This window comes from Drechmeria coniospora, chromosome 03, assembly GCF_001625195.1.
Source record: "Drechmeria coniospora strain ARSEF 6962 chromosome 03, whole genome shotgun sequence".
Taxonomy (NCBI): domain Eukaryota; kingdom Fungi; phylum Ascomycota; class Sordariomycetes; order Hypocreales; family Ophiocordycipitaceae; genus Drechmeria; species Drechmeria coniospora.
In genome coordinates, this window is record NC_054391.1 from 9,627,949 (window position 1) to 9,652,320 (window position 24,372).

The window sequence follows — 24,372 nt, forward strand, 5'->3', positions numbered from 1 at the left end:
TTTCGGGTGCAATTTATTTATATACATTAACCACCTTATTATAGTTGTCTATTATAGTTCCCTGCTAGAGAATACAATCCCTTATTCTCTTAGTTAGCCTAATGTAGAGCTTTATAAGTTTTACCTTACTAGACTAATGTAAGCTTCTCTTTAAAGTATATAAGGAACGCTAGGAACAATTCCGACGTTCCTTGCCTAATTGTTACGGAGTCGCTAGGCGACTGCTCTAGGACTCTCAATAATGTTTATTAAAAGACTTAAAGGAGAGAAAACTACTTAATAACTAGGGCTTCTAGTTGTATGCGTTCCTCCTAGTGGGTCCCTTAGTTCCCTCCGTTCTCCTATATTGGGCTAAGCCCGATACCATAACACTAATGTCCTTTAGTTCAATAACCGCTAGTTGCTAGCAGTAGGGGTTGCTATAAGCCAATTCGAGGTACGTTAGGAATTAGAACGGGTTGTAACTAATGCGGGTACCTTCTTCGAAGTATATTGTAACTTGTTGCTAGACTTTGGCCGAAAGGTTTTACTAGATAAAGATCTATTAGTCCTAGGCGGACCTAATAAAGTCCTTATCCACCTGGAGCTTGCGGTCTATATAGAACTTCCAGGCTGCAAAGGTACCCTTATTGCTATTATATAGGTCCCCGACCAGGATTGGTTTGTATTTAATATAGGCCCGTAGTATGCCCGACTTATCCCTGGTCCGTTCCTGCTGGGAGTCGGTTGTTAAGGTGTCTATTAGCTGGGCCGACAAGTGCCCTAGGTCCTACTGTACCTATTTATGTCTATTCTTCTATAGGGCTAAGATTTAAACGGAGTACGTTTCTATTTAGGCATATATTTAGCCAAACTCTGTATGGACTTTTGCTATAAAGTCCTCTATAACTTACTAAAGGTTAATTTCTTTAAGCTTCCCCTTATCTATTTTGACTTACAATAGTTAGGCTCTTCCTTCCTCCTAATCGGTATAAGTAAAGTCTTTTAAATATTAAGGAGTTACTAGGCAACTGCTCTAGGGCTCTTAATAATATTTATTAAAAGACTTAAAGGAGGGAAAACTACTTAGCAACTAGGGCTTCTAGTTGTATGCGTACTTCCTAGTGGGTCCCTTGGTTCCCTCCGTTCTTGTTTATTGGGCTAAGCCCAATACCATAACAAGCGCCAGCAGAAAAGTAAACAAATTCCTAACGGAAAAAGCTAGGAACGTTAGTACAATACCTTCCGCGCAAGATACAACACAATTACAGCAAGGGACAGCGACCTACCCTACGGAGGAGGAACGAAGGCAGTATTATAATGCGGACTAGCAGGAAGGCAGTAGATGCAAAGACTGTAGAATTCTCGAACTAAGGAGGAAGGAAAGAGAAAACATTAAGTGCGGAGAAGGAAGAGGCTATATATATAGGGTGGTCCGTGCATTACGACATAGTATGTAATGCAGAGTATAGGGTAGGCCAGAAAGAAGAGTACAATATACGATATCGTTATACGCAGCAAGAAACAAATCAATAGTTCCTATCAATACCAGTCTATTAGCCAACCGCCCAAGGAATATACGGAACGGACCCAACGAGGGAGCAGCAACCCACCTTACGGGGGAGGAATAACAGCAATACGGAGGCAGGTGCGGCAGGAGGCAGTAAGGAAGTTAACAATAAAATCGTACGGCAAGGAACTAGAAGACGGGCAGGCATAAGGGTTAAAGGAAGGAGGAACGATAAAGCGCAACAGGAAGAGAAAAGAGAGATCAATACAGCAGGAGTAGCAAGGGGGAAAAGCAGGGTAAGGCCGGGCGCCTCAGGCACCCAGTAAACACCCGACGAGAGGACGAAGCGGGGGGAGGCCGGACGCTTCAGGCACCCGACGAACACCCGAAGAACCCCCGAAAAAAATATCTCGAGTCCAGCAATAGGGAAGGCTGGCCCAGGAAGGCTGGCCCAGGAAGGCTAGCCCAGGGAAGGGTGGCCCGGCCTTTGCTATGGACAGATATAACTCCAAACAGGCGGAGCGAGACGGTATGTTATAGTATCGGGCTTAGCCCGATATAGGAAATAGAGGGAACCAATGGACCCGCTAGAGAGAACGCATACAACTAGAGGCCCTAGCTATTAAGTAGTGTTCCCTCCTTTAAGTCTTTTAATAAATATCATTGAGAGGCCTAGAGCAGTTGCCTAGTAACTCCATAACAGTAACTTAGTAAGTTATAGAATTCGATTAATTGTTACTAATAGTACTAGTAGGTAACTTAATAAGATATAAAGATCGATCCGGGCAATTTACTAATAGTACTAGTAGGCAATTTAATAAGTTGTATAGATTAATTCCAAAGGATTAATTATAGTCCTTCCGGGCTTATAACCTCTTGCAATTATATATACAAGAGGTAGGGGTAGTAGAAGTATAATGCATAGACCAGGGAATCAATTATACTATTAGTAATAGTAAAGAAGGGTACTAGTTAGTAACTAGATAAGAGTATACAATTAGTAATACTAATTTATATAAATAAATGCAATTTTTTCTTCTAGTTGTAGTATAGGAAAAGAGCAGCTATTTATATTTATAGAATAAGACCTTATAGATCTAGATAGATTGCTATTTCTCTTACTTAATAGCTTAATTAGATATTCTATTATACGATAGCTTAGGAGCTGAATCTATTATATAGTTAAATAGTTATTTTAGTTATATAATAGTTTGGCTAGATTTATTGTATAGTTAAATAGCTATTTTAACTTATACAATAAGTAAGTAGATAGCTTATAGTAGTACTTTAGGCTAGTAATAACTAGTAGTAATTAAGAGAGCGGTAAATTATTATATTAATTAATTAGCTCTAATTGTAACGATATCGTATATCGTACTCTCTTCCTAGCCTACCCTACACTCTTTATTACGTAATGCGCGGACCGTCTGGGTATATAGCCCCTTCCTCTCTGCACTTACTGTTTTCTGTCTCTTTTCTTCCTCCTTAGTTCGAAAATTCTACAGTCTTTGCGCATACTGCCTTCCTGCTAGTCAGCTTTGTAACACTAATATGAATTAGCTACTATATATACAAGTTGTATTATAGTAGTAAGTCCGGGAGATATACTTCCACTACCCCCTCCTTATGCGCATACAAATTGCAAGAATAATACTACCTCAATTCCCCCGAGAAAACATTTCCACCCTAAAGGTTAAGTAATTATTACCAAGTCGCCTGTACCTACCCAAGGACTTCTTACGCCAGAGAGAACGCCTGGCCCAACGGGATCCCCAGTTGAGACTCTGTCTGTAACATATATAAGGAGGTGTGCTCATATGAACAATAGTGTTATGGTATCGGGCTTAGCCCGATATAGGAGAACGGAGGGAACCAAGGGACCCACTAGGAGGAACGCATACAACTAGAAGCCCTAGTGGCCAAGTAGTTTTCCTATCCTTTAAGTCTTTTAATAAACATTATTAAGAGTCCTAGAGCAGTCGCCTAGTGACTCCGCAATATTTAAAAGACTTTACTTATACCGGTTAGGAGGAAGGAAAAGCCTAACTATCGTAAGTTAAAATGGATAAGGGGAAACCCGAAGAAATTAACCTCCAGCAAGTTATAGAGGACTTTATAGCAAAAGTCCATACAGAGTTTGGCCGAATGTACGCCTAAATAGAAACGTACTCCGTCCAAATCTTAGCTCTATAGAAGAATAGGCAGCAATAGGTACAGCAGGACCTAGGGCACTCGTCGGCCCAGCCAATGGACACCTTAACAATCGACCCCTAGCAGGAACGGACCGGGGACGAGTCGGGTACACTACGGGCCCGTGTTAAACGCAAACCGATTCCGGTCGGGGACCCGTACGACGGCAATAAGGGTACCTTTGCAGCCTAGAAGTTCTATATAGACTGCAAGCTCTAGGTGGATAGGGACTTTATCGGGTCCGCCTAGGACCAATAGATCTTTGTTTAGTAAAACCTCTCGGCCAAAGTCCAGCGACGAGTTATAACGTACTTCGAGGAAGGCTCCCGCATCGGTTACGACCCGTTCCAATTTCTAACGTACCTCGAATCGGCTTATAGTAACCCCTACCGCTAGCGACTAGCGGTTATTGAACTAGAGGACATTAGGCAAGGGACGTTGGAGTTATTCCTAGCGTTCCTTATACGCTTTAAAGAAAAGCTTATACTGGTAGGAGGGATATATTAGCCTAGCGAGGTAAAACTTATAAAGCTCCGTATTGGGCTAACTAAGAGAATAAGGGACTGTATCCTTTGGCGGGGGGCTATAATAGATGACTATAACGAGACGGTTAATGTATATAAATAAATCGCATCCGAAATAGAATTGCAATATATAGAGGATAAAATTAGGGACCGGGGCGGGCCCGGCCAAGGGACGGCCAGAGCAACCCCCCGACCCGATAAGGACGGCGATACCCCAATGTTAGGGGTTAATACGGCGGGCTCTAGGGCTACGGCCGGGCCTAGAGCGGCTACAACTAGACCGATAACGAAAACGAACCGGGGCCAAGGCGGGCCCCAACAGCGGGCGAAATGGGTTATACGGGAAGAGAGAGATAGGTATAGGGCGGCCGGTATATATATCCGCTGCAAGGAGGGAGGCTACTATATCCAACAATACCTACAACGAGCCGCAATCCTATATACCCTAGGGATAAGTATTTAGGCCGCTTAGGGAGAAGAATATATTTGTAAGGAATTAGAGACTAAGGAAGAGGAGGGAAATAAGGCGCCTCCAAGCTAAATCTTACATAAAGGCACAAAGGGTTTGCAGGTAAGCGGACCATAAGGAACTAGGGGAATTAGGAGACTAAGTTTAAAAAGATTATACTAAGGATAGATAGACTACCCTTTCTTATTACTATACTTGTAAATTCTATAAGATTCCTTAATATTTAAATCGATAGCAGCTGTAACTGCTATAGGGCTATTAGCAAAAGGATAGCCTAACGCCTGCAACTCGAGCTTATCCCTCTTCCAACAAAACGGCTACTCTAAACGGCTGTTACAACTTCTCGGCAGAATACAGGCAATACCCTCGCCTACCCTACAATAACCAATATAGTCCGTACGACAATCGATATAAATAGCTAGGAGAGCCTAGTACTCCTATACGTTATCCTAGGCCTAAGTCGAGACGCTATACTAAGTCTACTATAGATAGAACATCGACAGGTTACCCTAAACGCAATAGATCGGACCCTTACAATCGGGGCGGTAGGCAACCAAATCGTATAAGCAAACAACATCCGCCCTCCCAATAGGTCCTAGGAGGTACACCTTACGCTAGTACAAACCTTTTTACGGAAACAATAGGAAGTACTAGTAGTAATAAGCTTACGAGAAATAGCAATAAAACTATAAGAAATAGCACTACAAGCACCCGGAAGTATAAATATAATAGCAATAGCCCCACCTACTCTCCCGATAGCCCTCTAGGACTATACTAATCTCTTCGATAAGGAATAGGCCTTAGGCCTACTACTACACCGGGGTTCCTAGGACCACTATATCCGACTATAACAAAACGACAAGGGAGAAATACTATAGCTACCCTAGGGCCTACTGTACAACTTACTATAAGACTAACTACTCGAAGTCCACAAACAGATTACAGACCTACTAAACAAGGGATAGATACAGGCTAGTTCGTTAGCAGTAGTAGTACTAATACTACTTACTAAGAAAGAAAACAAAGGATAGAGGCTATATATAGACTACCGGGCCCTAAATAAGATTACACAACAGGATCGCTACCCACTCCCGCTAGTTAAAGAAATACTACGCTTACTCTTAGGGGTACGCTAGTTTACTAAACTAAACGTACAAGCAGCATTCCATAAGTTACGTATAGCGCTAGGAGACAAACCGCTTACAGTATTCCGCATACGATTTAGTCTATTTAAATAGTTAGTTTACCCCTTCGGTCTAGCTAGAGTACTAGCTTTATTCTAAAGATATATTAATAAGGTATTGCAGGATAAATTAGGGGAGTAGGTTGCAGCCTATCTAAACAATATCCTAATCTATACCTCCGGATCGAAGGCCAACTACCTTACTAAGGTTAGGGAAATCCTTAAGCGGCTCCGGGCAGCCGGTCTGTACCTAGATCTCGATAAGTACGTATTTGCAACAATAGAAGTTAAATACCTTGGGTTTATTATTTAAGTAGGCATTAAGGTTAGGCCCGACCTAGCGAAAATCGCTATAATTTAAGAATAGTAACTACCTACTAAGGTAAGGGGGATTAGGAGCTTCCTAGGTTTTACGAACTTCTACCGCGAATTTATTCCCAATTTTGCAAGCCTTACAAAACTACTTACAGCCCTTATAGGGAGGGGTATACTATTTCGCTAGGGACCCAAAGAAGACGCAGCCTTCCAATCCCTTAAGCGGGCCTTTTCGTTATACCCAATCCTAGTACAATAGGACCTAGACAGGAAGACTCTCGTTAAGACCAATTGCTTAAGCAAGGTACTAAAGGGATACCTCTTGCAAATCGATAGTAAGGGGGTCCTATAACCAGTAGCCTACTACTCAGCCAAACTTATACCAGCAGAAAGGAATTATACAATCTACAACAAGGAACTCCTAGTAGTTATTAGCTACCTTAAGGTATAGTCGGTAAACCTATAAGGCATTGCAAAACTATTTACTATTCTAACGGACTATAAGAACCTTAAATACTTTACTAAACCGCAGGAGATATCGAAACGATAGGTACGGTAGGCGGAAGTCCTTACAAACTTTAATTACTCGCTACAGTACAGACCAGGCTTATAAGCACAACGGCCGGATGCGCTCTCGTATCGGGAACAGGACAAGGAGGACGCACTACGCCTAGGACAAGTACTTCGGCCAGTATCAATCTCTATACTACAGGAGGCGCCCAAAGGCCAACCCGCGCAAGAAGGTCCCAACGCCCAGGATACAATAGCTACAAATACAAGGGCGGACCGGGCCCGTCTAAAGACGGAAGGGGGACAAGGAGCTATCGATATATCCCAACTGCTCCCAGCAGTACAGGGACAGACAGGGAAGGAAACGCTATTTTTACAGAATACGCTAGTCGGCTAACTGCTCTTCCCAGAACCCTACCTATAGGAATTATAGGACCAGGCGTTACAAAACAATACAATATATAAAGCCCAACAACAAGCAGTTGCAACAGGCGTACGGAAATTCCTAGTAAAAGCGAAAACAAAAGAATAAACGGCCAATTGTACTATTAGTACCTACAGCGCAACATACTATAGGGGATACCTATAGTTACCAGCCTAGGAACTACTAACAATGCAAATAATACAATAGGTATACGAATTACCTATATCGGGCCACCCGAGTCGAAACGGAACATTCCAAGTACTTTAGCGGGACTTCCACTAAGATAGTATATTACAGGACGTAGTACGGTATGTTCGGAATTACTACTACTACCGGAGCCGTAAGAGCCGTCTATAGAGATAGGGACTCCTATAACTAATCCCCCCGCTAGACCGTTATTGGAAGCAGATATCGATCGACTTTATAACCGACCTACTAGCACAAAACGATAAGGACCCCTAATTCTTAATAGTTATTACAAACTACCTCTTTAAATTTATTTAACTAAAGGCAATAACTACAATAAGTATAGAGGCTTATACGGAACGGTTTAAGACCTATTGGTAGCAATTTAGGGGTTTTCCCACCCAGATTATAACGGATCGGGGATTAGACTAGCTTAGCAAGTTCTAGACGTCCCTATACTCCCTTATTGGTATAGAATAACTCTTATTAACGTTATACTACCCCCAGACGGATAGGGGTACCGAGAGGGTAAATTAGGAAATTCAAGCCACCCTACGGATCCTAATCTCGTTTAAGCAATTCGACTAACCGGCCCACCTAGCTACCTACCAGCTTACCCTAAACAATAGGGAGTCTTTAGTTACAGGAGTCAGCCCGAACAAGCTATTATTGGGCTATAAAATCGGTACAATACCTAGGGTAGAGGACGACCAGGCAAGCGTAATAACACTAAAAGGGAGGGCTATTGCCTTCCTATAACACCTAAGGGAAGGAACAGAAATTATATAAGTAGCTATTGCCTTTATACAACAACGCTTATACAAGTCGGCAGTAGCTTTAGGTCGCCCAGTAGAGAAGTTCTAAGTAGGTAATAAGGTCTAGCTTAGCCTTAGATATATTAAAACCAATAGGCTATACAGAAAGCTAAACTAAATAGCTTCTAAGTTTACGGTACTAGCGGTACTAATACTACTTACAGTAATACTAAATATTCCTTGGGGCTTACACCCTACCTTCTATATAGACCTTATCGAAAGGGCAGCAAACGACCCCTTGCCCAGTTAGGTAGTACGGGATTCGGAGCCAGGCCTACTGCTAGTCCAAGACAAGGACGGTACCTTATAAGAGGAATACTAGGTCGAATGCATCCTTACAACAAGGGGGGCCCAAGGCCGAAGGGGATAATGCAATACCCTTGTAAAATAGCTAGGTTACAAATAACTAACCTAGGAACCGATAGAGGCTTTAGTACAAACGGAAGCCCTAGAGGAATTTACACAGCAGTAGGGAGATCCCTATATAAACGGCAGAGCGCGGGCAAGCCGCAAAACGAAACGTAAAATTTCAACCACACTAAAGGAAAAAACCGGCCCTAGAGCGCCCCCGACAAGGGCCCAACCCGATACTACTACTATAGATACGCGCTAGCCGTACTACTTAGACTTATCGGTCTTTATATCCTCCTTGCTCTTGTCCTCCTCGGTATCCTCCTTGGGGAGGGTCTCGAAACTGTCCGTTGCAGTACTTGGGCGGGGGCGGGACGTTATTAAGGGGGGCGGGGGTAGGGGTACAAAACGGAGGCGCCGGGCGACTTAAGCGATATAAGGGGCGGAGGCAACGGGGCGGCGCAACGGAGTTGCATTGTCCACGCAGGACGGGCGCAACCCGCTACTATTACGGGCGACGCAGGGAGTAGAGGGGGCGGGACGGTGCGATAAGGGGGAACTGTCCGCGTAAGACTCGCGCAACTTACAGATATTGCGGCGCATCTCGGCTAAGGTAGCCACTAACTCGGCACTAACGCTCTCCTGCGCCTGCTAACAGCGGGCAAGACCGCGCACGTTACTCTGGATGCCCGTTAGGGCCCGGGCCACGCCCTAAGCGAACACGCCAAGCTGCGCGCTCGGTACGCTACCGGAACGGCCACCAGCCCGAGTCGGGGTTAAGGCGTTAGCGGTAAGGACGAGGGCGCAGTTCGGGTCGTCGTCGTCGGCAGCGGCGGGGGGGGAGACAACACCCGGCACGGGGGCAAGGGTATAGGCGGGGCGCACGGGGGCGGGCTCCATCTCGGCCAGGGCCAGGGTGCGAGCCCAAACCCGGCCCAGGGCTAGAAATTTAAGCAAGAGGACAGCGCAAGCGCCCGGTACGGTTCCAACCTTAGGGCGGGCCTCAACCAGGATATAGACGTTGCGCTGGGCGCAAGCACGAAGGTCGCGCAGGGCGCAACGCAGCTAAGGGCGCGCGGCAAACAAATGCAGCACCTAGACGCATTTAGCGTACGCGCGCATGCACGCACGGCAACCAGCACTACGGCCTAGCACGCAGTCGTCGCGGCCGCTAGTAACAAGGCAATTAACGCAAGGGAGGTACATCCCGCGTACCTCCTCCGGAGGTACAAACTCCTCGTCGGAGGAATTACCCTCCACTAAGTATTCGCCCAGGGCGCGGCAACGGTCCGACTTATCGGCATAATGGCCGTAACGCGGGCCCGAACCGCATCCGGGGGGGGGGGGGGGAGCACCCGCGGCGGTAGATATAATGGCGGCGGCGGCGGCGACGGAAAGGTAAACAAGTCCTCTACAAGGGAGGAGCAACAGCGGTAAGACTAAGATTAACAGTTCCTATAGTCACCAGCTTATCAGCTAACGGCCCAAAGGACATACGGAACGGCCCCAACGAGGAAGCAGCAACCTACCTTACGGGGGAGGAACAACGGCAATAGAGGAGCAAGCGCAACAGGAGGCAGCAAAGGAGTTAACAACAAATCGTACGGCAAGAAGCTGGAAAACGGGCAGGCACAATAGTTAAAGGAAAGAGGAACAATAAAGCGCAATAGGAAGGGAACGGAGAGGGCAACACAAAGGGAGTAGCAAGGGGGAAAAGCAGGGTAATACCGGGCGCCTTAGGCACCCGGGGAACACCCGAGGAGGGGACAAAGCGGGGTAGAGTTAGTTGCTTCAGGCACCCGGTAAATACCTAGGGAGGGGCCAAGGCAGGGTAGAGTTAGTCGCTCCGGGTAACTAGCAAGCTCCCGACAGGGGATAATGCGGGGAGGAGGCTGCGCGCACTTAGTACCCAACGAATACCCAAAAAAAAAAAAAATTAATATCTTAGGGGGAGCTATAGATTGGGAAGCCAGCCTAGGGAAGGGTAGGTTAGCTACGGCTACAGCTAGACTTTACTTCGAACGGGTAGAGCGAGACGGTATATTATGGTATCGGGCTTAGCCCGATATAGGAGAACGGAGGGAACCAAGGGACCCACTAGGAGGAACGCATACAACTAGAAGCCCTAGTAGCCAAGTAGTTTTCCTATCCTTCAAGTCTTTTAATAAACATCATTAAGAGTCCTAGAGCAGTCGCCTAGCGACTCCGCAACAAATAGACCAGTAAACTATTAGACCAAATGGCCAAACTGTCAAAAGATCTACTAGTACCCGCACTAAGTGCGAGTACTGCACCTCACATTCGCTTATAAGGCCTACACGCCAATGGCGCGCCTTACACTGTCCGCAAACCCCAATGAGTCACCCTTGCTACAGAAATAACTAGGGCAAGCAGAAATAACTAGGGCAAACACTTTCTATGCCCTGCGAAGCCGGGATCTGCAGTCAGCCGATCAGAGGCAGGGGAAAGAAGCCAATCTGACCATTAGACTATCGATATATTAATGTATCCTATGGTCCAGAAGATATATAGATTGAACTAACTAACGATATACTAGTAGTCGCTACTTCCCTAGTAGAGCGGTCAGCAACGATATTACCTACGAGACTACAAAGACCAGCAGGACTCGGCTTAAGTTATATGGCAACTAGCCTATAAAAGAAGAGCTCGAGACTACTATAACTAAGAAGAAACACAACTAGCTAGCAGCTTATTGATTAAGACTGTCAAGTGCTATATAGGTCTTAAAAATAAAAGGGGAAATACCTCTTGGAATAAAGGGGTAAAATGGGAAGGGTGCGCAATGGAAGTTCAGTTGCACGGACTATCCAAAATGGATATCAGTCAAGGTTGTTGGTAACAGCAGGAAGTGCACCAGTTAGTAACTGGGCAAGAAATACAGATTTGAACAAGTCAAATAGTAGTGCCAAGGGACAATTCAAAAAGAAAGACTGTTGTATTTCTTGTGCTTGCGCGCATGCGTGTGTGTTTACAGCGTATATGTCTTGCGTGCTTGTATCCTAACTATCTAAGAGTGTAGGAAAGGGAGGACCATTTTATACCTGAGAGGTAGTACCTCAATCAGTGCAATGTGCACGTGTTGGAATTCTGTCTGATTCCATACAATGCATCTCCGAACAATCTGCTTGCATTCAATGCAGCTCCAAATACTCTGGTTGAGTCATACTGCAAGTTGCACAGTTGGTGTATGCAACTGGCAGACTTAGTTGGTATTAGTGTTCGGTCGTAACAGTACAGCAGGAGTACTGCAGTAGTCGAGAGGGCCAGTAATAGTACTACTAGCAAGCTACTGCTAGTTGCAGTTGGGTGGGTCCTACCGCGCAACAGTAGTACTGTTAGCGGGCAACTACTAGTAGTAGTTGGGAGCGCATCAATTGACGGCCCGATCAATAATCTTGCTTAGTCAACCAAGTACTACTTGCACGAGACGCACAACAGTAGTAAATTGGCTGGGCAGTAGTACTGCCATTAGTCATACTAAGTCTGAGTAAGGAGAATTTGCATAGCAAGTACAATTCGTCAACTCAATATACTACTTGTACGTGCAGTACAGTGGTAGTATATTGGCAAGCAGTAGTACTGCTGCCAGGTATTGCAAATAGCAATACATAGGATAGTATCCTATTTGGGTAGTCTTACTAGTATAAATACCAGTAATTTTAACAATAGGTATAATAATATTTAGTAATAGAATATGGCAGTTGGGCCAGGGCACTTAGTACATATTGTATATATATCTAAGGATATTTATATATAAAATTATAAACTCTTAAACAACTATGTTAACTATTAGGTGTACAAGTTATATTTTCTGGATACAATGCGCCTGGGAATGAATTTTGAGGGGTACCCCCGGGGGGGGTTATTGTAAACTTTAAATCAGATGCAGTTGCAATATTACCATAAACAGATCGAATAGGATATAAATACCCGGATGAAAGACTTATCAGGGCACATCTTCCCGGTGCATTATACCAAACGGAAAGTAAATAGTTTGCAGCAAATGATTCACTTATATCCAAAGGGTTGTTACAACCAAAAGCAAGTCTGTCTCCAAGATAGATAGTAACTGCATCGTCTACTAAATCCGCGCAAAAGTTATATAAACCCGAAACTGCAGGCCGAAAGTATCCGGTATAAACAGCAGTAAAATTACTAGCCGGAATAATCATTCCTTCGAGATCTCTAGTTACCCCAGGGTAATAGATTATTTGGATCGGATCTGCAGGAAAACCAGGAAAGCCAGGGCGGGGATTGCCGAAGTATTTAAAATCTAGATTGTTAGTTATGGTTTCATTTATTGGTTGCAAATTTTGATTTAAATAATAGTATGGAGACTGTAGTCCAACTTCCGATCCGGTAAATGTTTGTCCTCCCCACCCGATACCAAACACGTTAGGGTAGACTCGAAGTGTTAATCCGGATGCAACAGCACCTAAACATGGATTTTGGCAGGGTTTAGTCGGTACAACTACTAGTGTTTGAACAATAATACTAGTCGTACAAGGCAGTGGGCAATCTGATCTTGGAATAATAGTTGTTGTACCTGCTACTGATCCACCAATTGTAGTTGTAATTACAGAGTTAGGTGGTATAGTTACTACAATAATTTGTATTGTGCATGGATGTATGCAATTAGGTGCTGGGAAAAAAGTACGCGTTGTCCGTACGGATCCAGCTATTGATGTAGTTATAATAACGTCCGAATTTGCAGTAATAATAACAGTTGTTGTACAGGGTTTTATACAATTAGTCGACGGGGTTATAGTTCTAGTCCCTGGGAAAATTCCAGTAATTGTAGTGGTTACAACAGAGTCAGGTAGTAATGTAATAATAACAGATGTAGTACAGCTAGTAATACACCCTAGTGTCGGATGAATAGTACTAGACCCTCCTATTATCCCGGATGTATAAACCGTAACAATAGTACCGATTACTGTTTTTCGAATAGTTGTAGTACAACTAGTAGTACATCCAGAAGTTGGGGGTATTGTTGTTGTTCCAGGGATTGACCCTAGGGTTGTAACGGTTGTAATATTACCAGTTATAGTAACAATAATGGACGTTATGCAGCTTGTCGTACAACCAGCGGGCGGCAAGATGGTCGATGTGCCAGCAGTTGGACCTAGTTTAGTTGATGTTGTTGCGCTTAAGGCAGGAGGTGTGGTAACAATAATGGAGGTTACGCAGTTTATCGTACAACCAGCGGGCGGTAAGATCGTCGATGTACCAGCAGTTGGACCTAGTGTGGTTGATGTTGTTGCGCTCAAGGCAGGAGGTGTGGTAACAATAATGGAGGTTACGCAGTTTATCGTACAACCAGCGGGCGGTAAGATCGTCGATGTACCAGCAGTTGGACCTAGTGTGGTTGATGTTGTTGCGCTCAAGGCAGGAGGTGTGGTAACAATAATGGAGGTTACGCAGTTTGTCGTACAACCAGCGGGCGGCAAGATGGTCGATGTGCCAGCAGTTGGACCTATTGTAGTTGATGTTGTTGCGCTCAAGGCAGGAGGTGTGGTAACAATAATGGAGGTTACGCAGTTTGTTGTACAACCAGCGGGCGGCAAGATCGTCGATGTGCCAGCAGTTGGACCTAGTGTAGTTGATGTTGTTGCGCTCAAGGCAGGAGGTGTGGTAACAATAATGGAGGTTACGCAGTTTGTCGTACAACCAGCGGGCGGCAAGATCGTCGATGTGCCAGCAGTTGGACCTAGTGTGGTTGATGTTTTTGCGCTCAAGGCAGGAGGCGTAGTAACAATAATGGACGTCACGCAGTTAGTTGTACATCCCAGCGGCGGCAGGATTGTCGATGTACCGGCTGTTAAGCCAGGTGTTGTTGCTGTTGTTGCGCTAAAGGTAGGGGGCGTCATAACAATAATAGATGTTATGCAGCTGGTCGTACACCCAGCAGGCGGTAATATAGTTGATGTACTATCCGTTGGACCTAGTATAGTCGTTGTAGTGGCTCCTGCAGTTACTGTTGCGGTAACAATTACTGTCGTTACGCAGTTGGCTGTACACCCAGGGGTTGGTGGGATCGTCGACGTGCCTGCTGTAGGGCCTACAGTTGTTGTCGTTACTACACCTCCAGTAATCGTAACTATAATGCTTGTTATGCAGTTGGTCGTACATCCAGGGGGCGGCGGGATCGTCGATGTACCAGCGGTCGGACCCATAGTTGTTGTCGTCATAGCGCTTAAAGTAGGAGGCGTTGTTACAATAATGGACGTTATACAGTTGGTTGTGCATCCAGGAGGAGGTAGAATCGTTGATGTACCGGCAGTTGGACCTAGTGTTGTGGTTATAGTTGCGTTCAAAGTAGGGGGCGTTGTGACAATAATGGATGTTACACAGTTGGTCGTACACCCAGCAGGAGGTAAGATAGTTAACGTACCGGCCGTTGGACCTAATGTAGTCGTTGTAGTAGCTCCCGCAGTTACTGTTGCGGTAACAATTACTGTCGTTACGCAATTGGCTGTGCACCCAGGGGTTGGTGGGATCGTCGACGTGCCTGCTGTGGGGCCTACAGTCGTTGTCGTTATTATACCCCCAGTAATCGTAACTATAATGCTTGTTACGCAGTTGGTCGTACATCCAGGGGGCGGCGGGATCGTCCATGTACCAGCGGTCGGACCCATAGTTGTTGTTGTCGTAGCGCTCAAAGTGGGAGGCGTTGTGACAATAATAGATGTTATACAGTTGGCCGTACACCCAACAGGCGGTAATATGGTTGATGTACCGGCCGTTGGACCTAATGTAGTCGTTGTAGTGGCTCCAGTAGTTACTGTTACAGTAACAATTACTGTCGTTACGCAATTGGCTGTGCACCCAGGGGGTGGTGGGATCGTCGACGTGCCGGCTGTAGGGCCTACAGTCGCTGTTGTTACTACACCTCCAGTAATCGTAACTATAATGCTTGTTACGCAGTTGGTCGTACATCCAGGGGGCGGCGGGATCGTCGATGTACCAGCGGTCGGACCTATAGTTGTTGTCGTCGTAGCGCTCAAAGTGGGAGGCGTTGTTACAATAATGGACGTTATACAGTTGGTCGTGCATCCAGGAGGCGGTAAGATAGTTGACGTACCGGCAGTTAGACCAAGCGTTGTTGCTGTCGTTGCGCTAAAGGTAGGGGGCGTCGTAACAATAATAAATGTTATGCAGTTGGTCTTACACCCAGCAGGCGGTAAGATGGTTGATGTACCGGCCGTTGGACCTAATGTAGTCGTTGTAGTAGCTCCTGCAGTTGCTGTTGCGGTAATAATTACTGTCGTTACGCAGTTGGCTGTGCACCCAGGGGTTGGTGGGATTGTCGACGTGCCTGCTGTAGGGCCTACAGTTGTTGTCGTTACTACACCTCCAGTAATCGTAACTATAATGCTTGTTATGCAGTTGGTCGTACATCCAGGGGGCGGCGGGACCGTCGATGTACCAGCAGTCGGACCTATAGTTGTTGTCGTCGTAGCGCTCAAAGTGGGAGGTGTTGTTACAATAATAGACGTTATACAGTTGGTCGTGCATCCAGGAGGCGGTAAGATGGTTGACGTACCGGCAGTTGGACCAAGTGTTGTTGCTGTTGTTGCACTAAAGGTAGGAGCTGTTGTTACAATGATAGACGTGATGCAGTTCGTCGTGCAGCCAGGAGGTGGTAGAATCGTTAATGTACCGGCTGTTAAGCCAGGTGTTGTTGCTGTTGTTGCGCTAAAGGTAGGGGGCGTCGTAACAATAATAGATGTTATGCAGTTAGTGGTACACCCAGCAGGCGGTAAGATGGTTGATGTACCGGCCGTTGGACCTAATGTAGTTATTGTAGTAGCTCCAGCAGTCGCTGTTGCGGTAACAATTACTGTCGTTACGCAGTTGGCTGTACACCCAGGGGTTGGCGGGATCGTCGACGTGCCTGCTGTAGGGCCTACAGTCGTTGTCGTTACTACACCCCTAGTAATTGTAACTATAATGCTTGTTACGCAGTTGGTCGTACATCCAGGGGGCGGCGGGACCGTCGATGTACCAGAGGTCGGACCTATAGTTGTTGTCGTCGTAGCGCTCAAAGTGGGAGGCGTTGTTACAATAATGGACGTTATACAGTTAGTCGTGCATCCAGGAGGAGGTAGAATCGTTGATGTACCGGCAGTTGGACCTAGTGTTGTGGATGTAGTTGCGTTCAAAGTAGGAGGCGTTGTGACAATAATGGATGTTATACAGTTGGTTGTACACCCAGCAGGCGGTAAGATGGTTGATGTACCGGCCGTTGGACCTAATGTAGTCGTTGTAGTAGCTCCAGCAGTCGCTGTTGCTGTAACAATTACTGTCGTTACGCAGTTGGCTGTGCACCCAGGGGTTGGTGGGATCGTCGACGTGCCTGCTGTGGGGCCTACCGTTGTTGTAGTTACTGCACCCGCTGTTATTGTAACTATAATGCTTGTTACGCAGTTGGTCGTACATCCAGGGGAGGGTGGAATCGTACTAGTTCCAGCAGTTGGTCCAAACGTAGTAGAAGTAACAAAGCCGCCAGTTGCGGTAACGATAATACTTGTGACACAATTGACAGTACATTCGGGCGGGGGCGGGATTGTGCTTGTACCGGGCGTCGGCCCAAATGTAGTAGAGGTAACAAGGCCACCTGTAGCTGTAACAATAATTGATGTAATGCAGTTCACGGTACATCCAGGTGGGGGAGGAATCGTACTAGTACCAGGGGTTAGTCCAAATATAGTAGAGGTAATAATACCACCTGTAGCTGTAATAATAATTGATGTAATGCAGTTGACCGTGCATCCAGGTGGTGGAGGAATCGTACTAGTACCAGGGGTAGGTCCAAATGTAGTAGAGGTAACAAGGCCACCTGTAGCTGTAATAATAATTGATGTAACGCAGTTGACCGTGCATCCAGGTGGTGGAGGAATCGTACTAGTACCAGGGGTTGGTCCAAATTTAGTAGAGGTAACAAGACCACCTGTAGCTGTAACAATAATAGATATAACGCAGTTGACTGTACATCCAGCCGCTGGAGAAATCGTGCTAGTACCAGGGGTTGGTCCAAACGTAGTAGAGGTAACTAAGCCACCGGTAGCTGTAACAATGATTGATGTAACGCAGTTAACCGTGCAGCCCGGTGGTGGTGGAATTGTACTTGTACCAGCAGTTGGTCCGAATGTAGTTGAAGTAACGAAGCCACCCGTTGCAGTAACAATAATACTTATAACGCAATTGACACTACATCCAGATGGGGGATATATCGTGCTTGTACCGGGCGTTGGTCCAAAGGTAGTTGAAGTAATAAGACCGCCAGTTTCGGTAACTATAATTTGTGTAAAGCAGTTTACTGTACATCCTGGTGGAGGGGAAATTGTAGTAGTACCAGGAGTTAGTCCAAATGTAGTAGAGGTACTATATCCCCCTGTAGCTGTAACAATAATTGATGTAACGCAATTTACAGTACAGCCGGGCAGGGGTGGAATCGTACTTGTACCAGGAGTAGGTCCAAATGTAGTTAAAGTAATAAGACCTCCTGTTTGGGTAACAATAATTGATGTAATGCAGTTAATGCTGCAGCCCGGGGGAGGCGGAATTGTACTGGTGCCGGCCGTTGGCCCGAACGTAGTTAAAGTAACCAAACTACCTGTTGCCGTAACAATAATACTTGTAATACAATTGCCCGTACATCCTGGTAGAGGTACAATCGTATTGGTACCAGGAGTTGGTCCAAATGTAGTCGACGTTACAAGACCACCGGTTTGGGTAACAATAACTTGTGTAAAGCAGTTAACTATGCACCCAGGCAGTGGAGGAATCGTACTTGTACCGGCAGTTGGTCCGAATGTAGTAGACGTACTGTATCCACCCGTAGCCGTAACAATAATTGATGTAACGCAATTTACAGTGCAGCCAGGCGGAGGTGGAATTGTACTAGTACCAGGAGTCGGTCCATAGGTAGTTGACGTTACAAGAGTACCGGTTTGGGTAACAATAATTTGTGTAAAGCAGTTAACTATGCACCCAGGCGGTAGAGGAATTGTACTTGTACCGACAGTTGGTCCGAACGTAGTAGACGTACTGTATCCACCCGTAGCCGTAACAATAATTGATGTAACGCAATTTACAGTGCAGCCAGGCGGAGGTGGAATTGTACTAGTACCAGGAGTCGGTCCATAGGTAGTTGACGTTACAAGAGTACCGGTTTGGGTAACAATAATTTGTGTAAAGCAGTTAACTATGCACCCAGGCGGTGGAGGAATTGTACTTGTACCGACAGTTGGTCCGAACGTAGTAGACGTACTGTATCTACCCGTAGCTGTAACAATAATTGAGGTAACACAATTTATAGTGCAGCCAGGCGGAGGTAGAATTGTACTAGTACCAGGAGTTGGTCCATAGGTAGTTGACGTTACAAGACCACCGGTTTGGGTAACAATAATTTGTGTAAAGCAGTTTACTGTACATCCTGGTAGTGGTGGAATTGTACTAGTACCAGGAGTTGGTCCGAACGTGGTAGACGTACTGTATCCACCCGTAGCTGTAATAATAATTGAGGTAACGCAATTTCCAGTGCAGCCAGGCGGAGGTGGAATTGTACTAGTACCAGGAGTCGGTCCATAGGTAGTTGACGTTACAAGACCACCGGTTTGGGTAACAATAATTTGTGTAAAGCAGTTAACTATGCACCCAGGCGGTGGAGGAATCGTACTTGTACCGGCAGTTGGTCCGAACGTAGTAGACGTACTGTATCCACCCGTAGTCGTAACAATAATTGATGTAACGCAATTTACAGTGCAGCCAGGCGGAGGTGGAATTGTACTAGTACCAGGAGTCGGTCCATAGGTAGTTGACGTTACAAGACCACCGGTTTGGGTAACAATAATTTGTGTAAAGCAGTTAACTATGCACCCAGGCGGTGGAGGAATTGTACTTGTACCGGCAGTTGGTCCGAACGTGGTAGACGTACTGTATCTACCCGTAGCTGTAACAATAATTGAGGTAACACAATTTATAGTGCAGCCAGGCGGAGGTAGAATTGTGCTAGTACCAGGAGTTGGTCCATAGGTAGTTGACGTTACAAGACCACCGGTTTGGGTAACAATAATTTGTGTAAAGCAGTTTACTGTACATCCTGGTAGTGGCGGAATTGTACTAGTACCAGGAGTTGGTCCGAACGTGGTAGACGTACTGTATCCACCCGTAGCTGTAACAATAATTACGGTAACGCAATTTACAGTGCAGCCAGGCGGAGGTAGAATTGTGCTAGTACCAGGAGTCGGTCCATAGGTAGTTGACGTTACAAGAGTACCGGTTTGGGTAACAATAATTTGTGTAAAGCAGTTAACTATGCACCCAGGCGGTGGAGGAATTGTACTTGTACCGGCAGTTGGTCCGAACGTAGTAGACGTGCTATATCCACGTGTAGCTGTAACAATAATTGACGTAACGCAATTTATAGTGCAGCCAGGCGGAGGTGGAATCGTGCTAGTACCAGGAGTCGGTCCATAGGTGGTTGACGTTACAAGACCGCCAGTTTCGGTAACTATAATTTGTGTAAAGCAGTTTACTGTACATCCTGGTAGTGGTAGAATTGTACTGGTACCAGGAGTTGGTCCAAATGTAGTAGAGGTACTATATCCCCCTGTAGCTGTAACAATAATTGATGTAACGCAATTTCCAGTGCAGCCAGGCAGGGGTGGAATCGTACTTGTACCAGGAGTAGGTCCAAATGTAGTTAAAGTAATAAGACCTCCTGTTTGGGTAACAATAATTGATGTAATGCAGTTAATGCTGCAGCCCGGGGGAGGCGGAATTGTACTAGTGCCAGCCGTTGGCCCGAACGTAGTTAAAGTAACCAAACTACCTGTTGCCGTAACAATAATACTTGTAATACAATTGTCCGTACATCCTGGTAGAGGTATAATCGTACTGGTACCAGGAGTCGGTCCAAATGTAGTTGACGTTACAAGACCACCGGTTTGGGTAACAATAATTTGTGTAAAGCAGTTAACTGTGCACCCAGGTGGTGGAGGAATTGTACTTGTACCGGCAGTTGGTCCGAACGTAGTAGACGTGCTATATCCACGTGTAGCTGTAACAATAATTGACGTAACGCAATTTATTGTGCAGCCAGGCGGAGGTGGAATCGTACTAGTACCAGGAGTCGGTCCATAGGTGGTTGATGTTACAAGACCGCCAGTTTCGGTAACAATAATTTGTGTAAAGCAGTTTACTGTACATCCTGGTGGAGGAGAAATTGTAGTAGTACCAGGAGTCGGTCCAAAGGTAGTTAAAGTACTCAACCTACCTGTAACAGTTACAATAATTGTAGTGCTACAATTGACAGTACAACCTGGAGTCGGTCCAACGATTCTAGTACCAGGAGTCGGTCCATAGGTAGTAGTTGTAATTATACCACCTGTCAAGGTTACAATAATTTGCGTAAAGCAGTTAACAGTACATCCAGGTGGGGGTTGAATCGTACTCGTACCAGCAGTAGGTCCAAATGTAGTAGCAGTACTAAAGCCACCCGTAGCTGTAATAATGATCGACGTAATACAATTTACGGTGCAGCCAGGCGGAGGTAGAATCGTACTAGTGCCTGGAGTCGGTCCATAGGTAGTTGATATTACAAGACTACCTGTTGCAGTAATTATGATTTGTGTAAAGCAGTTTACTGTACATCCTGGTGGAGGTGGAACTGTACTAGTACCGGGAGTCGGTCCAAAAGTAGTTAAAGTACTTAATCCACCTGTTACAGTTACGATAACTGTAGTACTACAATTGACAGTACAACCTGGAGGAGGTCCAATGGTACTAGTACCAGGAGTCGGTCCATAGGTAGTCAACGTTACGAGACCACCGGTTTCTGTAACTATAATTTGCGTAAAGCAATTGATCGTACATCCAGGCGGAGGCGGAATTGTGCTTGTGCCTGCTGTTGGTCCAAAGGTAGTAGAAGTACTGAAGACACCTGTTGCAGTAACAATAATGCTTGTAATACAATTTGCGGTACATCCAGGTGGAGGCGGAATCGTACTGGTACCGGGAGTCGGTCCGTAGGTAGTTGAGGTCATAAGTCCGCCAGTTTCAGTAACGATAATTTGTGTAAAGCAATTCACTATGCATCCTGGTGGAGGTGGAATCGTGCTTGTACCAGCTGTCGGTCCGAACGTTGTTATGCTACTGAATCCTCCCGTAGCCGTAACAATAATCGTTGTTACGCAGTTGGCAGTGCAGCCTAGAGGAGGCGGAATCGAACTAGTACCAGGAGATAGTCCATAGGTAGTTAATATTACAAGACCACCAGTTTCGGTAACTATAATTTTTGTAAAACAATTTATGGTACATTCAGGAGGTGGTGGAATTGTACTAGTGCCTGCTGTTGGTCCAAATGTCGTTAAGGTACTGAATCCGCCTGTGGCTGTTACAATAATAGTTGTACCACAATTGACTGTACATCCAGGAGGAGGCCCAATCGTGCTAGTACCAGGAGTCGGTCCATAGGTAGTAGTCGTAATTGCACCGCCTGTTAAGGTAACTATAATTTTCGTAAAGCAATTTACAGTACATCCAGGTGGAGGTTGAATTGTGCTTGTACCAGCTGTTGGTCCGAATGTTGTAATACTGTTAAATCCTCCTGTAGCCGTAACAATAATTGTCGTTATGCAGTTAGCGGTACATCCGGGTGGAGGCGGAATCGTGCTAGTACCAGGAGTCGGTCCGTAGGTCGTTGACGTTGCAAACCTACCAGTTTCGGTAACTATAATTTGTGTGAAGCAGTTTACTGTACATCCTGGTGATGGTGGAATTGTGCTAGTACCTGCGGTTGGGCCAAATGTCGTTATGGTACTGAACCCACCTGTAGCTGTGACGATAATAGTTGTACCGCAGTTTACAGTGCAGCCTAAAGGAGGCCCGATTGTGCTTGTACCAGGCGTGGGCCCAAAGGTAGTGGTCGTAATTACACTACCTGTAAGGGTTATAATGATTTGTGTAAAGCAGTTAATCGTACATCCAGGCGGAGGTGGAATCGTGCTTGTACCAGCTGTTGGTCCATATGTTGTCATACTGCTAAATCCTCCTGTAGCAGTAACAATAATCGCCGTTACGCAGTTAGCGGTACAGCCTGGCGGAGGCCCAACAATGCTAGTACCGGGAGTCGGTCCATACGTTGTCGATGTTACCAGCCCACCAGTTTTAGTAACTATAATTTGGGTAAAGCAATTTACTGTACATCCAGAGGATGGCAATATTGTACTTGTTCCCGCTGTTGGTCCATACGTTGTTTCAGTGATGACGCTACCTAATGGGCCTATAGTGATAATAATTTGCGTATAGCAGTTTACTGTACATCCAGGTAGTGGCGGAATCGTACTAGTTCCAGCAGTCGGTCCAGTGGTTGAAATGGTACTGAATCCACCAGTAGCCGTAATGATGATTATTGTTGGGCAGTACCCTGTACATCCAGTAGATGGGAGAGATGTGCTGGTACCAGGTGTAGGGCCGTATGTATATTTGGTAATCGTGCCGCCTGTAGGAGCTACAGTAACAATAACTTGGGTAAAGCAATTCACTGTACATTCAGGAGGTGGTGGAATTGTGCGAGTTCCGGCAGTCGGTCCAAAGGTAGAGATGGTGCTAAAGCCGCCAGTAGCGGTAACGATAATTCTAATGGGGCAGTATCCTGTACATCCAACAGATGGGAGAACTGTGCTGGTACCAGGTATAGTGCCGTATGTAGATTCGGTAATAATGCCGCCTGTAGGAGCTACAGTAACAATAACTTGGGTAAAGCAATTTATTGTACATCCAGGTGGCGGCGGGATCGTACTCGTTCCTGCAGTCGGTCCAAAAGTAGAGATAGTACTAAAGCCGCCAGTGGCGGTAACGATAATTCTAGTAGGGCAGTATCCTGTACATCCAGCAGATGGGAGAACTATACTGGTACCAGGTGTAGGGCCGTATGTGGATTCGGTAATAGTACCGCCTGCTGGAGCTACAGTAACAATAACATGCGTAAAGCAGTTCACCGTACATCCAGGTAGCGGTGGGATTGTGCTTGTTCCTGGTACTGGTCCGAACGTTGTCTGAGTAACGATCGATAATGATATAGGATCGACAATAATTACGGTACCAGTCAAGAATGTTCCGGTTGGTAGCAAGGTGATCGTAGATCGTATTAAGCCAGTTCCTTTACTGGTCATTGTTGTATATGGCCCTGTAAATGTTGTCTGCGGATCGATAACTACTACAGTGCCAGTCAAAAATGTTCCTGTTGGTGCCGAGGTGATCGTTGATCGTACTGAGCCGGTTCCTTGGCTGGTTACTGTTGTATATGGACCTGTAAATATTGTTTGTAGATTGACAATTACTACAGTACCAGTCATGAATGTTCCAGTTGGTGCCAAGGTGATCGTTAATCGTACTGAGCCGGTTCCTTGGCTAGTTATCGTCGTATATGGACCTGTAAAAGTTGTTTTCGGGTCGATAATTACTACAGTACCAGTCAAGAATGTTCCGGTCGGTGCCAAGGTAATCGTTGATCGTACTGAGCCGGTTCCTTGGCTAGTTATCGTTGTATATGCGCCTGTAAAGGTTGTTTTTGGCCCGATGACTACTATAGTCCCAGTCTTATCTGTACCTGATGGTGGTAGCGATAGTGTAACTGTATTGGTGCCTGTTCCGATTGCAGTAATCGTTGTATATGGTCCTGTAAACGTTTGCTGTGTTTCGCTTGGCTCTATTATTATAATGGTCCCAGTTTTGCCTGTTCCTGTAGGGTTTGATGAGACTGTTGAAGGAGCAGTACCAGTACCAATACCGGTAATCGTTGTATATGGTCCAGTAAATATGGTTCTATCAGGATATAAAGTACGTGTCCTAGAATATTCGTTAGCTTCTATTTTATAACGCTATA

General features: G+C 45.6%; 4 protein-coding genes across 4 annotated transcripts; 1 reads left to right on the forward strand and 3 right to left on the reverse strand.

Annotated features, from left to right (window-relative positions):
- Nucleotides 1–9,167: 9,167 nt before the first annotated feature.
- On the reverse strand, nt 9,168–9,356 carry DCS_08260 (uncharacterized protein; the record flags this gene model as incomplete). Its single annotated transcript, XM_040805538.1, has 1 exon — nt 9,168–9,356. One exon carries the CDS (start codon nt 9,354–9,356, stop codon nt 9,168–9,170), a length of 189 nt encoding a protein of 62 aa, XP_040655642.1.
- A 4,179-nt stretch (nt 9,357–13,535) lies between these two features.
- DCS_08261 (uncharacterized protein) lies at nt 13,536–14,400 on the forward strand (the record flags this gene model as incomplete). Its single annotated transcript, XM_040805539.1, has 2 exons — nt 13,536–14,333; nt 14,386–14,400. 2 exons carry the CDS (start codon nt 13,536–13,538, stop codon nt 14,398–14,400), a joined length of 813 nt encoding a protein of 270 aa, XP_040655643.1.
- An 8-nt stretch (nt 14,401–14,408) lies between these two features.
- Nucleotides 14,409–16,919, reverse strand: DCS_08262 (uncharacterized protein; the record flags this gene model as incomplete). Its single annotated transcript, XM_040805540.1, has 10 exons — nt 14,409–14,538; nt 14,608–14,766; nt 14,872–15,596; nt 15,649–15,690; nt 15,743–15,846; nt 15,907–15,918; nt 16,024–16,269; nt 16,322–16,404; nt 16,456–16,497; nt 16,603–16,919. The coding sequence occupies 10 exons, from the start codon at nt 16,917–16,919 to the stop codon at nt 14,409–14,411; spliced, it is 1,860 nt and encodes a 619-aa protein (XP_040655644.1).
- Nucleotides 16,920–22,797: 5,878 nt separating this feature from the next.
- DCS_08263 (uncharacterized protein) lies at nt 22,798–23,659 on the reverse strand (the record flags this gene model as incomplete). The annotated part of the gene is made up of 3 exons (XM_040805541.1): nt 22,798–22,865; nt 22,918–23,238; nt 23,287–23,659. 3 exons carry the CDS (start codon nt 23,657–23,659, stop codon nt 22,798–22,800), a joined length of 762 nt encoding a protein of 253 aa, XP_040655645.1.
- Nucleotides 23,660–24,372: the final 713 nt, after the last annotated feature.